Source organism: Nyctereutes procyonoides, unplaced genomic scaffold (assembly GCF_905146905.1).
Source record: "Nyctereutes procyonoides isolate TBG_1078 unplaced genomic scaffold, NYPRO_anot_genome, whole genome shotgun sequence".
NCBI lineage: Eukaryota > Metazoa > Chordata > Mammalia > Carnivora > Canidae > Nyctereutes > Nyctereutes procyonoides.
This window is the reverse complement of record NW_026575041.1, coordinates 14,138,680-14,152,574: the sequence shown is the minus strand read 5'-3', so window position 1 is coordinate 14,152,574 and position 13,895 is coordinate 14,138,680. Positions and strand designations below refer to the sequence as shown.

The following is a 13,895-nucleotide window of genomic DNA, read 5'->3' as shown; positions in this document are numbered from 1 at the left end:
ACTAGCAGCTACAGTGGCTTACATTTACCACACGTTTACTAAATGCCAGGCACTTCACATTTATCTTCACTCTGAGGAAACCATAGAAATGTCTCTTTGGGGAGGCTAAACTAACCAAATCTATAAACAAATACTAGATATATTTATCCCCAATGAGCTCCAAAGGCTCTACTGTGATTTCTGACACATTTGCCTTTCCCCATGGTGAGAGCCCCGAACCAGCAAGCCATGGGAACAGCCTCCAGGCAGCCCTATCTAGCTCTACGTCTGGGAGTCCCATAAGGAACTGTCTCATGCTCTAGTTTCCTTCTTACTACTTCCTGGTCTTTGAGCACTGCCTCCACAAAGACATGCAAGTAGTGTCCCTGAAGGTTTTTCAGCCTCCCCCAAGCCATGAGCACACTAGCAATGGCTTTGTGCCATGGGCCTCTGTCCATCTTGTGTGAGTATTCTGTGTATTTCTTCTTACTGCTGTGTCAGTGGTGGTGGTGTACTGTGGCCGAGAGTGGAGATGTTTGAATGTCCCATTGGGTGGGAAGAGTCACTTCCTGCTTAGAGTTAACCTAAAAGCAAACTGCCCTATTGTGCAAAAACATGGTTGCTAGAGCCTTCCCCTGTAAGCCCAAGAGACATCTACATGCCCACCTCCTAGTGTTGTGGGGCAGGTCAGCTCCATCATTTCATGAACAGTGTCCATCAACTACACAGGAACCTCTCCTCAATCCACCTATTAATAATTGCTTGTGGCAAACAAGTGAAGATCTCTCCCTTCTAGCAGCTGACAGTCTGGTCTTTAAATTTCTGAAAGGAGTACTTTTAGGTTTAGACATTTAAGTTAAATCTGATTTTCCTATGGAAAAAAATAATAGGACTTTTAAGAGATTTATATATCTCCTTCCACCTTGACAACTCTGTAAAATAGATAGTGATTATTGCTATGTGACACACAAGGAAAGCGAGGCACAGAGAGTCTAAGCTACATGTCCGAGGTCACTGGGCTTATGAGCAGTGGCACCAGAATGGCCCCAGAGCTGCAGCAAAGCACCACCAGTGCCCAACATCTGAGAAGTGACCACCCCTACATGATATCTCTCTTCACTCTGCAGGATGACTCTTGCAGATGCAGATCAAGCCATGGACATCCTGTTTCCCTCTGATCCCATATTCTACACCTCCCCACACCCCAGGAAAATCCTTGAAAACCCAGAACAGTCTATCTCTCTCCTCATTTCAGACATTTGAATGGCTCCTTGGTGCTAACAGGATAAAGCCCAAACTCCTTCACGTGGTTTCCATACAAGGCATGTCATCACCAGGCCCTCCTTCCTTTCCTCTCCAGCCTTTAGCCTCCCCCTACCTCCACCTAGCCAATGTTCTTTTCACAGTCTAGAACCCATGCTCCCTCCTGCTGCCTCTCTCCAAGAAATCGGATGTGCTGTTGCCTCTCTCTTTTTGAGTACTTCATACTTTGTCCTTTGGGTCTTAGCTGGTGTCACCCACTTCCCCTGGAAAGCTTTCCTGTACATGGCAGACCGGGCCCTGCTTGCCTCTGTGCCTCTGTGCCCCCTCTGCTTACACTCACCTCTATGTTACAATCACTTGTACCTGTTTGTTAATTGTCCACTGACTCCAGACTATAGGAGGAAAAAGGCTTCTCTGCCATGGATCCTCAGCAACTAGCACAGAGCCTGGCATATGACAGAGCTCAGTTAATGTCTGAATGAATGAATGGAGAGGAGAGATAGGAGCACGAAAATGAGGTGGAAGAGGAGGAGACCCACTTCCCTAACGTCAGCCAAACTCTGAGGCAAGACCAACTCCTTTGGCTCATCCATTCTGTGACACAGTTCTGAGAGAGCACTGTGGCTTTTCCCAAATTTAAATTGACACAAGATTGGGTGGGAGTGGATTCAGAGCCAGCACATAACAGAGACTGTTCTGCAAAGCTGGCTGAGTGAGGCTGGATGATGAGGTGAGGCTTGAGGGGGAGAGCTGGGCCTCAGAGACCGCTCTGAACCAGGGAAGGAAGCTGTGGGAGGTGTTGTTCCCAGGATGATGTGCCTAGGGCGTTCATTCAGAGAAAGTGGTGTCACGCACTGCAGAAGCAGCGTTTCTGCTAGAAAGGGGAGCTCAAGATGGCCCAGGGGGGCACCCAGGATATTACCAAGAATGTGGGAGAGGAAGTGAGGGTCTCTAGGATCTCTGTGCAATAGGCTGGACCAGCCAAGGGGAGATCCTAGAGTCTGCTTTACAAGCCACAGGTTTATTCATGTTGCTCTTGGTGATTCTCCTTTAGAATTTAGGGTCTCGTGTAGTTTAAAGCCTCAGCCAATCTCACAGTACAGTCCTTGCTTAAAAGCCCAAGCATTGGAGCACCTGGGTGGCTCAGTCGGTTAAGGGTTTTACTCTTGATTTCAGCTCAGGTCATGATCTCAGGGTCATAAGATCAAGCTCCACATCGGGCTCTGCACTGGGCCTGGAGTCTGCTTAAGATTCTCTCTCTCTCTCTCTCTCTCTCTCTCTCTCTGCCCTCCCCCTAATCTCTAAAATAATAAATAAATAAATAAATAAATAAATAAATAAATAAATAAATAATCTTCGAAAAAATAATAAAAGCCCAAGCATTAAGCTCCTCTGGGCCAAGAGAGGGCAGAGATGACAGCGGGAACTGCAATAATTGGCCATCTGTGAGGGGCAAGGTGAGTCTCTGGGATAATGAGCTGGGCTTGTTCTGTGAAGGGAGAAACTCAGCTTATAACTCTCGGTTCTCTCTCCCCAGCAAATTGCCCAAGAGGTCTCTGAGCAGCATTTGTCCCAGGGGAGACTGTACCCACCACTCAGCACCATCCGAGATGTGTCTCTGAGAATCGCCATCAAAGTAAGGAGCATCCGACCCCCAGTCATACGGCTAGTGAGGCTCAACCCCTTCCTCTGTCTGGGTTTAGGAGAGCTAAGGGGATGGCAGCTGCGGAGACATCCTGAGCATCTCGGGCTGCACTGCATGAGCCTGGAGGCTGCAGCTCAAGCCCCACACCCAACACCCACTCGGGCCAGTTCTGGGAAAGCTCCTGATTTCCCACCAGGCAAAAAGGTCATCAAAGTCCATCATCTTGGGGCCCGGAATGTGGGTGGAATTTTTAAAAAATGAATAAGTGTCCATTTATACAGAAAGGTCAATTTTCATAGCATCATGAAAAGAACTCAGGCTGTCAGGTCCCAGGTCTGCCAGTCACTTCACTTTCCTGAGCCTCAGTTTCCTCCTTTCCCAAAGGGGCCACTAGACCCTTTCTCCTGGACTTCTGAAGATTAAAGAGGATAGTGAGAAAGCTCCACGCTTAGTATAGAGTAAATGCTCATTCCTCCTCCTTTTTCTCAGAATGGCTGGGCCACAGCATGATCAGGTTCATGGAATATTCCAAGGAAAAATGTTATCCTAGACACCTTGCAGAGATGATGGGTTTTCAGAGAATCAGAACACAATGCAATAAAGACTGGCCCAATGTTGATAACTGTTGAATATAGATAATGATTGCATTAGGGTTTATTATACTGTCATTTTTATTAGAATATGTTTTACCTTTTCTATAGGATTTAAAAATAATTTCAGAAAGTGTGCTGCACAACAGCATGTGTTCCCCATGAGCTGTCCCTTGTAGGGTCCAGAATCAGCCCTCAAGACCATAGGTCCAGCTCATAGTCCCAGCTCCACCATGTCCATTTCCCTCCTTTCGGGGATCTTGAGATTAATGCTCTCCTGAAACCAAATCTAATACCCACAGAATAATGTCCAGGCTATTCTCCCAACTCAAACCATTTAGGGGGGGAAAATATCAGGTACTGGACACCTGATGTTGTCTGTTACCTAATTTTATCCTCACTCTACTCCACAGAAAGGTCTCCTTACTCCCACTTTACAGTGAGGAAACTGAGGCTCAGCAGGGACAGTGTGACTGCTGAGGACTCACAGGCAGTTGGAAGCAGAGTCAGACTTCAGTCTGAGGCCTCTTGATCCTGGCCTAGTGTTTATTCCACTGCATCGCAGCTTCCTGCCTAGGCAGAAAGCTCAAACTCCTCCTATCCAGTGGCTTCTTGGACAACAGTTCATGGTTCCCCAGGGGTTATTCCCCTTCCACAGGCTCCCAAGCAACCTGTAGGCAACTTTTAGGCAGGTTCCTCCTGAGTTCCAGTTCCTCAGCCAATACGTTTTTCCCTAGGTCCTCGACTTCGCGTACAAACACAACCTGGCCTCCTACTACCCGGAGCCCAAGGACAAAGAGGCTTTTGTAAGATCCCTGGTCTACACTCCAGATTATGACTCCTTTACACTGGACAGCTATACTTGGCCCAAGGAAGCCATGAATGTTCAAACAGTCTGATGCAGTTTCAGACGCTGGTGTGAGGCTGGAACAAGCCCAGAGTAACACTGACAATATAAATTTATTCTAAAATGGCCATCTTTGTCACTGTGTTTTTCCTTTGAACTTTCTGGTGTGAGGGGAGATACCCAGGCACACAGTGAATGAGAGTCTTGTCCATGAAGGCCCTGAGAATTCACTTTTCTATAACCCTCTTCTGACTTCCTCCCCAAGAATTTCTTCATATAATTACCAACAATTAGCTAGACCTTGTGGGAAATCTAGAATCCTTCCTAGAACTCTGCCTTTACAGAGTTCAGAGTCTAGTGAAGGGAATGAGGTATGAACACAATTCGTTTTGCCACAAGGGAGAAAGTGGTTAAGTCCATAAAAGAAGTGCAGATAAAGGTCAAGGGTACTCAGAGAAGGGAGCAGGTACTCCCTATGAGAATATTAGAGAAGGCTTCAGGGGGAGAAAAGTGCACTGAGTCCCAAGGATAAAGGATAGGTAGGAGTCATGGGAAAATGAGGAAGATAAGGGCAGCCACTGGCCAGAGAACATGGCCCACTCATGAGTTCAATCCCTGTTGGAGGAATACACGCCCTTCAAGACTCAGATGGGTATGAAGGCTGAGTAGCTAAAGGCAACTCACTTGACAAAAATTGTCACTGAATTGTGGGTTACTGAATATTAGGATTCCTTTCTGGTTCTTATTAAAAGGAAAGCTAGAGAAACGTGGGTGTGGAGGGTCAGCGGGCCAAGGTGTGAGGAGGAAGAGAGGCAGTGAGGGGAAGAAAACCATGGAGTTCTAAGGAAGAACTTGATTTCATTTTTCTGACTCTGGAACTCTCTCTGGATCTCTCTCTCTCTCTCTCTCCCCCTCCGCCCCCACTTCACTCTGAAGGCATTGAGCAAACCAGGGCCGTATTCCTATAAAATAGCTTCGGTCTATCTTGGGGGTGTCTTAGACAAGTTCGACCATAGTTTTCACCTCCTTCATGTCTAGGAGAACCCACACCATGGGATGGGGAGGTGGGGACAAGCCTACAGCCCCTGCAATCAAAAACCCTGATAAATTTCTAGGACCTATTGGGAAGACAGCTTCCACCCTCTAATTTTATTGGCTAACACAGAAAACAGTAAATCATGCTAAGGGACCTACCACCACCCACCCTTGCTGCCAGCTCAGCTTCAAGATCCCCACTGTCCACAGTGAATTGGTCCTAAGTAGCCACCTAAAAGTGGCAGGTATTGGACTCCTAGAACAGTAATTAGCAGAGACATCAGTCACCCCTTGCCCAGGTCTTATTCTTCCAACATCTGTTTCCTTGGTGCTGGTGCCAAGGAAACATCATACCCTAAGAAAACATACCCTAAGAAAACATCAAAAACATCCCTGTTCTGTAATCCCTGAGCTCATGGAGAATGAGAAACTCTTCAGAAGAGGATTTGAAGTGAAGCTGGAATCTGAACACTGAAGAACCTTCACGCTACTTTTTCTGTGTCCTGTCCCACAACTTCTGTACCCCCACTGCAGGTCCTTTATACTCAGTGTAATAGAACAGGAAAATAGTAGAGAAAAGCAATGAAACAAAAACAGATCCTTTGGAAAGATCAACTAAATAAATGAACTGCAGCTATACTGATCAAGACATAAAAAAGATACAAATTACATTTCCTTTGTTTCAACTACACTGAACATCTTGCTGGCACTGCACACATGCACTTCCAGGCCTGTGCCCTTACACATGCTTGGTCTCCATCTGTAAAGTCCTTCCCTCCTATTACCTACTCTTTGTAAATTAAATTGCAGCTCACCACAGCTTTCTGCCTGGAAACATTATTCATTCTTGGAGTTCAAATGTAATTGGCTCCTGAAGTCTTCCTGGACAGAGTTAATAATTAAATTAGAACTCAACAACAGAAAAAAAATGGGAAATTTCTAACCATTTGGAAATGAAATAATTTTTAAATAACCCACATTTCAAAGAACGAATCATAGGGTAAATTACACACACACACACACACACACACACACACACACACATATAAATGTTGAGTTGAATAAAAAAATAAAAGTGAGTTGTAGCTAAAGCAGTGTTAAGAGGAAAATTTTATAGCTCTAAATAAATGCCTATATTAGGGGGGAAAAAAAGAAAAGTCTCAAAGCAATAACATAAACTCTCTAAAGAAAATCCAAAGCAAGTTAAAATTAGAGCAAAAATCAATAGACCAAGAATTTGAATTAGTAATTAAAAATTTTTCCACCAAGAAAAGCACAGGCCCAGACACCTTCTTTGGTGAATTTTATCAAATATTTAAAATAGAAATAATACCAATCCTTCACAATCTCTTTCAGAAAATAAAGGACAGAACACTTCCCAAATCATTCTAGGATACCTGTTATCACCCTGATATCAAGACCAGATAGAGGCGCATGAGGTTGCAGTGGGGAAGGTGTTGCTGGTGTATAGGAAAGCTATTGATTTGATTTGCTTATTGATTGTGGTCAATCGCTATGGAAGATTGCAGGGTTCTGCTTTGAAGGTGCCTCTTCTGAAGATGCTTCCACCATGGAGGGCAAGGCTCCATAGAGATGAAGAGAGGGCAGGGCATTCCAGCAAGAAACCCCATAGGTGAGGATGGTTAGGATAGAGGAAGATCCTGGGAGCAGCCCACCCCAAACCAGGGATTTGGAGTGTACCTGTCCTAGCCTGTTACTGTGGGAGAGATCTTTGGAGGACAGGCATGCTGCTTGTTTTACATCAATACCGTGAGGAATTCAACAAGGGCAATAAGTTCCTAAAACAGCTTACAAAACAAAATAATAATAATAAACATTAAATTCTAAGTTCAAAAAAAAAAGGTACAAGAAAACTACAAGCCAATATCCTTCACAAATATAGAGCAAAATTTTAAAATATTAGCAAACCAAAGCCATTAATATGAAAGAATTACACGTAATGAATGAAGGGGATTTATTCCAGGAATGCAAAGTTGTTTTAACATTTAAAAACTGATCATGAGGGTGCCTGGGTGACTCAGCGGTTGAGCGTCTGCCTTTGGCTCAGAGCGTGATCCCCAAGTCCTGGGATCGAATCCCACATCAGGCTCCCTGCATGGAGCCCGCTTCTCCCTCTGCCTATGTTTCTGCCTCTCTCTCTCTCTCTCTCTCACTGTGTATATCATGAATAAATAAAATCATTTTTAAATAAATAAATACAAATAAAAACTGGTCATCATAATGCATGATATTAGTAAAGGACAAAAACCACAAGATCAAATCAATGGATGTGATAAAAGTATTTGAAAAAAATCCAATATCCATTTATGATAAAACTTTCAACAAACCAAGAATAGAAGAGAATATTCTCAATCTGAGGAAGAATCAACAGCTAACATCATACTTCATGGTAAAAGAATACTTTCTCCCTAAGATCTGGAACAAGCCAAGGATGTTGTCACCACTCTGGTCAACATGGAGAGTCTAGCCAGTTCAATAAAGAAAGAAAAATAAATAAGGCATCCAAGTTGGAAATGAAGAGTAAAACTGCCTTTATTCACAGATGACATAATCCTGTGTGTAGAAAATGCCAAAGACTAGAATCCTTTTTCTCCTTCCCCTAACAAATCAATTTACAAAAGTCATAGGATGCAAGGTCAATATACAAAAATCACCTGCATTTTTATATACTAGCAATAAACAATCTAGAAATAAAATAATTCCATTCATATTAGTATCAAAAAGAAAAATACTTAGAAAATTAAAAAGTGCAAGTCTTATACACTGGAAATTACAAAACACTGCTGACAGAAATTAAAGAAGATCTGAAAAAAATTAAAGATCTAAACAAATGGAGAAATGTTCATATTCATGGATCTGAAAACTATTGTCAAGGCTGCAATTTTCTCCAAAGTATTTATAATTCAATTCTATATCAGAATCCCTCAGGCTTTTGTTTTTTGTAGAAATTGACAGGCTGATCCTAAAATTTATATGGAAATGGAAAGGACCTAAAATAGCCAAGATTTTTGAAAAAGAAAAACAAAGTACACTATCCAATTTCAAAATGTACTATAAAGCTGCAATGATCAAGACTGTGTGGTTATATAGATCAATGGAAAAGAAATGAGAATTCACAACTGCATCCTTACATTTATGGTAAACTGATTTTAAACAAAGCTACCAAAATACTTCAGTGGGGTAAGGATAGTCTTTTGAACAAATGATGCTGTGACTATTGAATATCCACATAAAAAAGAAAGAGAAAGAAAAGGAGACAAACTCAAAATAGACCACAGACCTAAATGCAAGCTGAAACTATAAAACTTCTAGAAGAAAAGATAGCAGAAAACTCTGATTGAGGAAAGTTCTTTAGATACAATTCAAAAACATGATTCATTAAAAAAATTGATAGATTATAATTCAGTTGTTTTAAATTTTTCCCTTGAAACTACCATTAAGGGAGAAAATAAGCAACAGACTGAGAGAAATACTTGCAAATAATACACCTTATAAGGGCATTGGGTCCAGAAGAAGTTTTACAGCTCAATGACAAAACAACCCAACTGAAAAAGTGGAAAAAATGTTTGAATTGACCTATTACTACTAAAGGTGAATGGCTAACAAGCACGTGAAAAGATGCTTGACATCACTGGTCATCTGAAAATTAAAACCACAGTGGGATACCACTTCACACCTACCAAAATGGCTACAATACAAAAGAGTGTTGGTGAAAACTGGAACCTCCTGTAACAGGACTTTGTCTCCTAAAGCCTATGAGATTAAGGGAGATTTCTGTCTTTTAAGTCTTCATTCTAACTCCCCACTAACTCCCCTAACTCCCTAAGTATGAGAATACGTAACCCCAGAATTCAGCATATGTCAGTTAGTCTAGTGGATGCTGTGGTTACACCATCTAGATCTCTCTGCACATCTGAAACACTCGTTTCCCCGGCTGCCAGAAGTATGCTGAAGATTCACAGCTGCATCCCTCTCTGGGAATTGCACTTGACTGAAGGAAGGTACTTCATCCAAGGGTATGCCCTCATCCCCAGGGACAGCCTGCATCCAAAGACTGGTTGATTCAAGTCCAAATGTTCAACACCTTCACCTCAATTGGGAACATCTCTAAAGAGCCATCCCAGCTTCAGAGTTCCCTGCAAAATTGGCTAAGGCCAGTCTTGCAACTGTATGTATCACCATTCAACAACTTCTGCCATTTCATGGTCCTGTGGCTCCCTCACAGGTGTTGAGACAACTCCCCAATAAATCTCCAATACAAATCTCAGATTTAGTGTATGTTTGTTTCCTGAGGAATTCAGCTTGCAACATGTGGAGGAAAATGGCCAAACTTCTCAAATTTTCCATCTGCTTTATCAGTCCCACATGACCACCAAGAGCCTGCCTGGATTTCTCTTCTCCTCAGTAGAGACTCTCTACCTGGACCAAGTCTGACTCCTAGTCCATGTCCAGAATCAGTGAATGCCTCTGATTGGGGGTGGGGAAATGGCCACTCACCTCAGGAGAGCTCCTCCCTCTCTGGAATTCCTACTCACTTCGTTCTTGTTGCTTTCACAGTTCTCACGTCTTCAAACATACTACTTCATACATTTTTCCGTATGTTTCTGGTTGTTACTGGGTGGGAGATGGATTGCCACACCCTACTATACCCTATCTGGAAGTGGCAGTCTCTATGGACACAGATTTTCAAAATTCCAAATGTATGGATATTATTAACTTTTCTCCTAACTTAACTGAATTGTAGTCAAAGAAGTTGTTTGTATTATTTAAATATTTTATATTTGCTGAAATTGTTATGGTCAAATGAAATAAAATATTTCATTCACTCAAAAATAATATGGATTCTCACTGTTGGATGCAATGCCCCTTATATGTTCATGGAATCAAGCTTGCTAATTGTTTTGTTCAAATCTATATCCTTACTGATTTGTCTACTTGATCTGTTTCTGAAAGAAGGATAGTAAAATTTCCCACCACTATCATAAATTTGTCAATGTTCCTTGTAGTTCTCTCCATATTTGCCTTTTACATTTTGGACCTATGCTCTTTGATGCATAAAGTTTAGAATTCTTATAACTCTCTGGTAAATTGAAACTTTTGAAACTTTAATGATTTTCTTTATCTCTAGTAATGCCTTTGCCTCTACTTTTACTAATATTAACACAGATCTACTATCCTGCCTCTTTCTCCCTCCTGCAATCCATCCTTTATTTAGATGGCTAAACACTTGTACTAGCTGGTGAATGGTGAACACTGAAATTATTTCTCCTGAAGAAATATATTCCCAGACAGTATGAATATATGGTTAAACTAATATTAATACATGTCATCATTTTATCAATTACATGATAAAAGTATCCGGTATCCAAATATGAAGTTACACAGTTCAAAAAAGCATATAAAATATTAGATGTCTAATCACTTCATTAGTAGAAACCCACTTCTTTTTTGATTGGGAAGACAAAAAAAATATGCTTCAAAGAAAAAGAAAAATAGCTAACAATTTCCAATAGTCATGGTGAAGAATTACAAGAGTTCAGAAATTTTGTAAGAAATGTTTTAGCTACAAAGCATCTCTGCCTTAAAATTTTTTGTTGTTGTTAAATAAAAGACCTATTCTATACATCCTGCACAAGACAAAGGCAACATTTTACTAGAGGTATTTCAGAGCCTCCTCCCACTCTATCTCAGCTCCTCCCCCTCTAAGCTGTACCCCAGAGTAAACATTAAAGTAACTCTAAGACTTTTTTGTCTGAAGAATTGTACACATGCGCTTCTGTACAATGTGTATTTTATGTGAACTTTCAACCACAGATTTGTGATTTTTCAAAATGGAGGCTTTCATAACAGCACAAAATGAGCTTTATAGAAAGACATTAAATAATCAATCCCCATAAGTCTTGGTAAGGATCCAATGAAATCAATTTTTGCTAAAGCCTGATGTATGCTGGTGCTCCTGTAGGGTGGTAAACATGAAGGAACAAATAACCACATAGGCCCTACTTGCAGTGTTTGAAAGGACTAAAGGAATAAACCACATATGCTTTACAGTGCTGTTCATAATTTCTAGGATTTTAATTATATATGATATAAAAATATACAAGTATTGTGCTGGATATTCTGGCACCTAACCTCTCAATTTCCTACATATTATTTCTGGCATGGGAATGGGAGTAAGCCAAACATAGAGGCCGCAATTGTCGGGCTTGTGGCTTTTTCATGATTCCTATGGAAGCTCCATTAGACTTGTCATTCATTAGGCCTACATGTCGGCTAATATGTACGACGAGGAAGTCCTGTCTCAAGTTGCATTTCCAAGGCAAGAGCATCAGGGAGCCCAGTTTTATTGAATGCAACAGTTGTTGCTACGACCACTGGGGTCTTCTAGCGCAGCCGCATTTTGGAAAGGTATTTCTGCAAACACAAAAGCTGCTTGCTGTTAAAGCTCCGCGCCGCTTCTGTCTTACGGCCTGCACCGCATCTTCGTTTTTCGTTCCACCTTCAGTTAGTGCAAAGGCCACGAGCGCTGGAGTTCTCCCGAGACCTGCCTGCAACGCAGGGAACAGCAAGACAACAACCGGGCTCTTGGCGGAATTCAACGCTTGCAAGACTTGGCCAGTCGTCGACGATCTGGTTAGAGGGCGATGAACCGTCACCAAAAGGCCAATCCAGGACCTGGATGCCCTCTTTCTCCGCAAGAGCAGTGTCGTAGGTTGCTTCACATACTCTTACTATTGTAGAAAGTCCGTATTTCTTAAGTTCCTCTATAAATCTGTTTAAGGGCGCACCGGTTGGACTGTGTGGAATAAGAAATCTCATGCTCCTGTATGGGACTTCCACAGGGGCTGGCCGGCTCATTGGAGCCATGTGACTTCAGTTGAAACACTCAATACGGTTACGGGCGGGGGGGGGGGGGGGGGGCTGAAGTATTTGAACACAGACACGATGTTAAGAAACTGAAGTGTCCTGCAAACATAGTCCCCTGGAAATTCTCAGCGCTTGGAAATAACCGAGGCCACGCGGCTCCTCGGGTGCTCGTGGATCTCTCCACCGCTCACTCGTCCTCGGAAGGGTCGTGCTGGGCCTGGCAGTAATCCCTGGGGCCCTTCAGAAGCTCCATAAGTGCGTGGCGGAGAACCCCACAGAAAGGAGCTTGCTCCCTCATGAAGGACTGCGGCCTAATCCGGCGACCCGGCGACCCCGGCGACCCCGGCAGCCTCGGCTGCGGCGCAGGGAGCTGCCCTGGTGCGGGACGGACACGCGGAGGACCGCGCTGCGCAGGCCCGGCAGGGACTGGAGGAAGAATCCCAGCCGCTCCCACCCGCTCCCACCCGCTCCCACCCGCTCCCACCCGCTCCCATCCACTCCCACCCATTCCCATTCACTCCCACCCGCTCCCACCCGCTCCCACCTGCTCCCACCCACTCCCACCCGCTCCCATCCACTCCCACCCATTCCCATTCACTCCCACCCGCTCCCACCCGCTCCCACCCGCTCCCACCCGCTCCCATACACTCCCATCCGCTCCCATCCGCTCCCACCCGCTCCCACCCATTCCCACCCATTCCCATACACTCCCATCCGCTCCCACCCGCTCCAACCTGCTCCCACCCGCTCCAACCTGCTCCCACCCGCTCCCATCCGCTCCCACCCGCTCCCACCCGCTCCCACCCGCTCCCACCTGCTCCCACCCACTCCCACCCGCTCCCATCCACTCCCACCCATTCCCATTCACTCCCACCCGCTCCCACCCGCTCCCACCCGCTCCCACCCGCTCCCATACACTCCCATCCGCTCCCATCCGCTCCCACCCGCTCCCACCCATTCCCACCCATTCCCATACACTCCCATCCGCTCCCACCCGCTCCCACCCGCTCCCACCCGCTCCCACCCGCTCCCACCCGCTCCCACCCGCTCCCACCCGCTCCCATCCGCTCCCACCCATTCCCATTCACTCCCACCCGCTCCCACCCGCTCCCACCCGCTCCCACCCGCTCCCACCCACTCCCACCCGCTCCCATCCACTCCCACCCATTCCCATTCACTCCCACCCGCTCCCACCCGCTCCCACCTGCTCCCACCCGCTCCCACCCGCTCCCATACACTCCCATCCACTCCCATCCGCTCCCACCCGCTCCCACCCATTCCCACCCATTCCCATACACTCCCATCCGCTCCCACCCGCTCCCACCTGCTCCCACCCGCTCCCACCCGCTCCCATCCACTCCCACCCATTCCCATTCACTCCCACCCACTCCCACCCGCTCCCACCCACTCCCACCCACTCCCATCCACTCCCACCCACTCCCATCCACTCCCATCCATTCCCATCCATTGACTCGGACTAGTAAATCTGTTTCCAGCGGTTTCGTGTTTTAGCTGTCTCTTGGGAACAACACATTCCTAGACTTTTTCCTTAATCCAGTCTGACAATATTGGTCTTTCTTTGTTTGTTTGTTTTAATATTGGTCTTTTAACTGAAGACTTTAGTTAATTTATATTATTGTATTATTTT

The 13,895-nt window shown here is 44.6% G+C and overlaps 1 protein-coding gene and 1 pseudogene across 2 annotated transcripts in view; one reads left to right on the top strand and one right to left on the bottom strand.

The window, feature by feature from the left end:
- ME3 (malic enzyme 3) overlaps positions 1–4,452 on the top strand; it is a 192,446-nt gene extending 187,994 nt beyond the window's left edge. For both annotated transcript variants that reach the window (XM_055320721.1, XM_055320722.1), the window contains 2 exons: positions 2,780–2,878; positions 4,215–4,452. In XM_055320721.1, coding sequence (XP_055176696.1) covers positions 2,780–2,878; positions 4,215–4,376 — 261 coding nt within the window. In that variant the 3' untranslated portion in view covers positions 4,377–4,452. The remainder of the gene's footprint in view (positions 1–2,779; positions 2,879–4,214) is intronic.
- A 7,271-nt stretch (positions 4,453–11,723) lies between these two features.
- Positions 11,724–12,247, bottom strand: LOC129506796 (protein tyrosine phosphatase type IVA 1-like; annotated as a pseudogene).
- Positions 12,248–13,895: the final 1,648 nt, after the last annotated feature.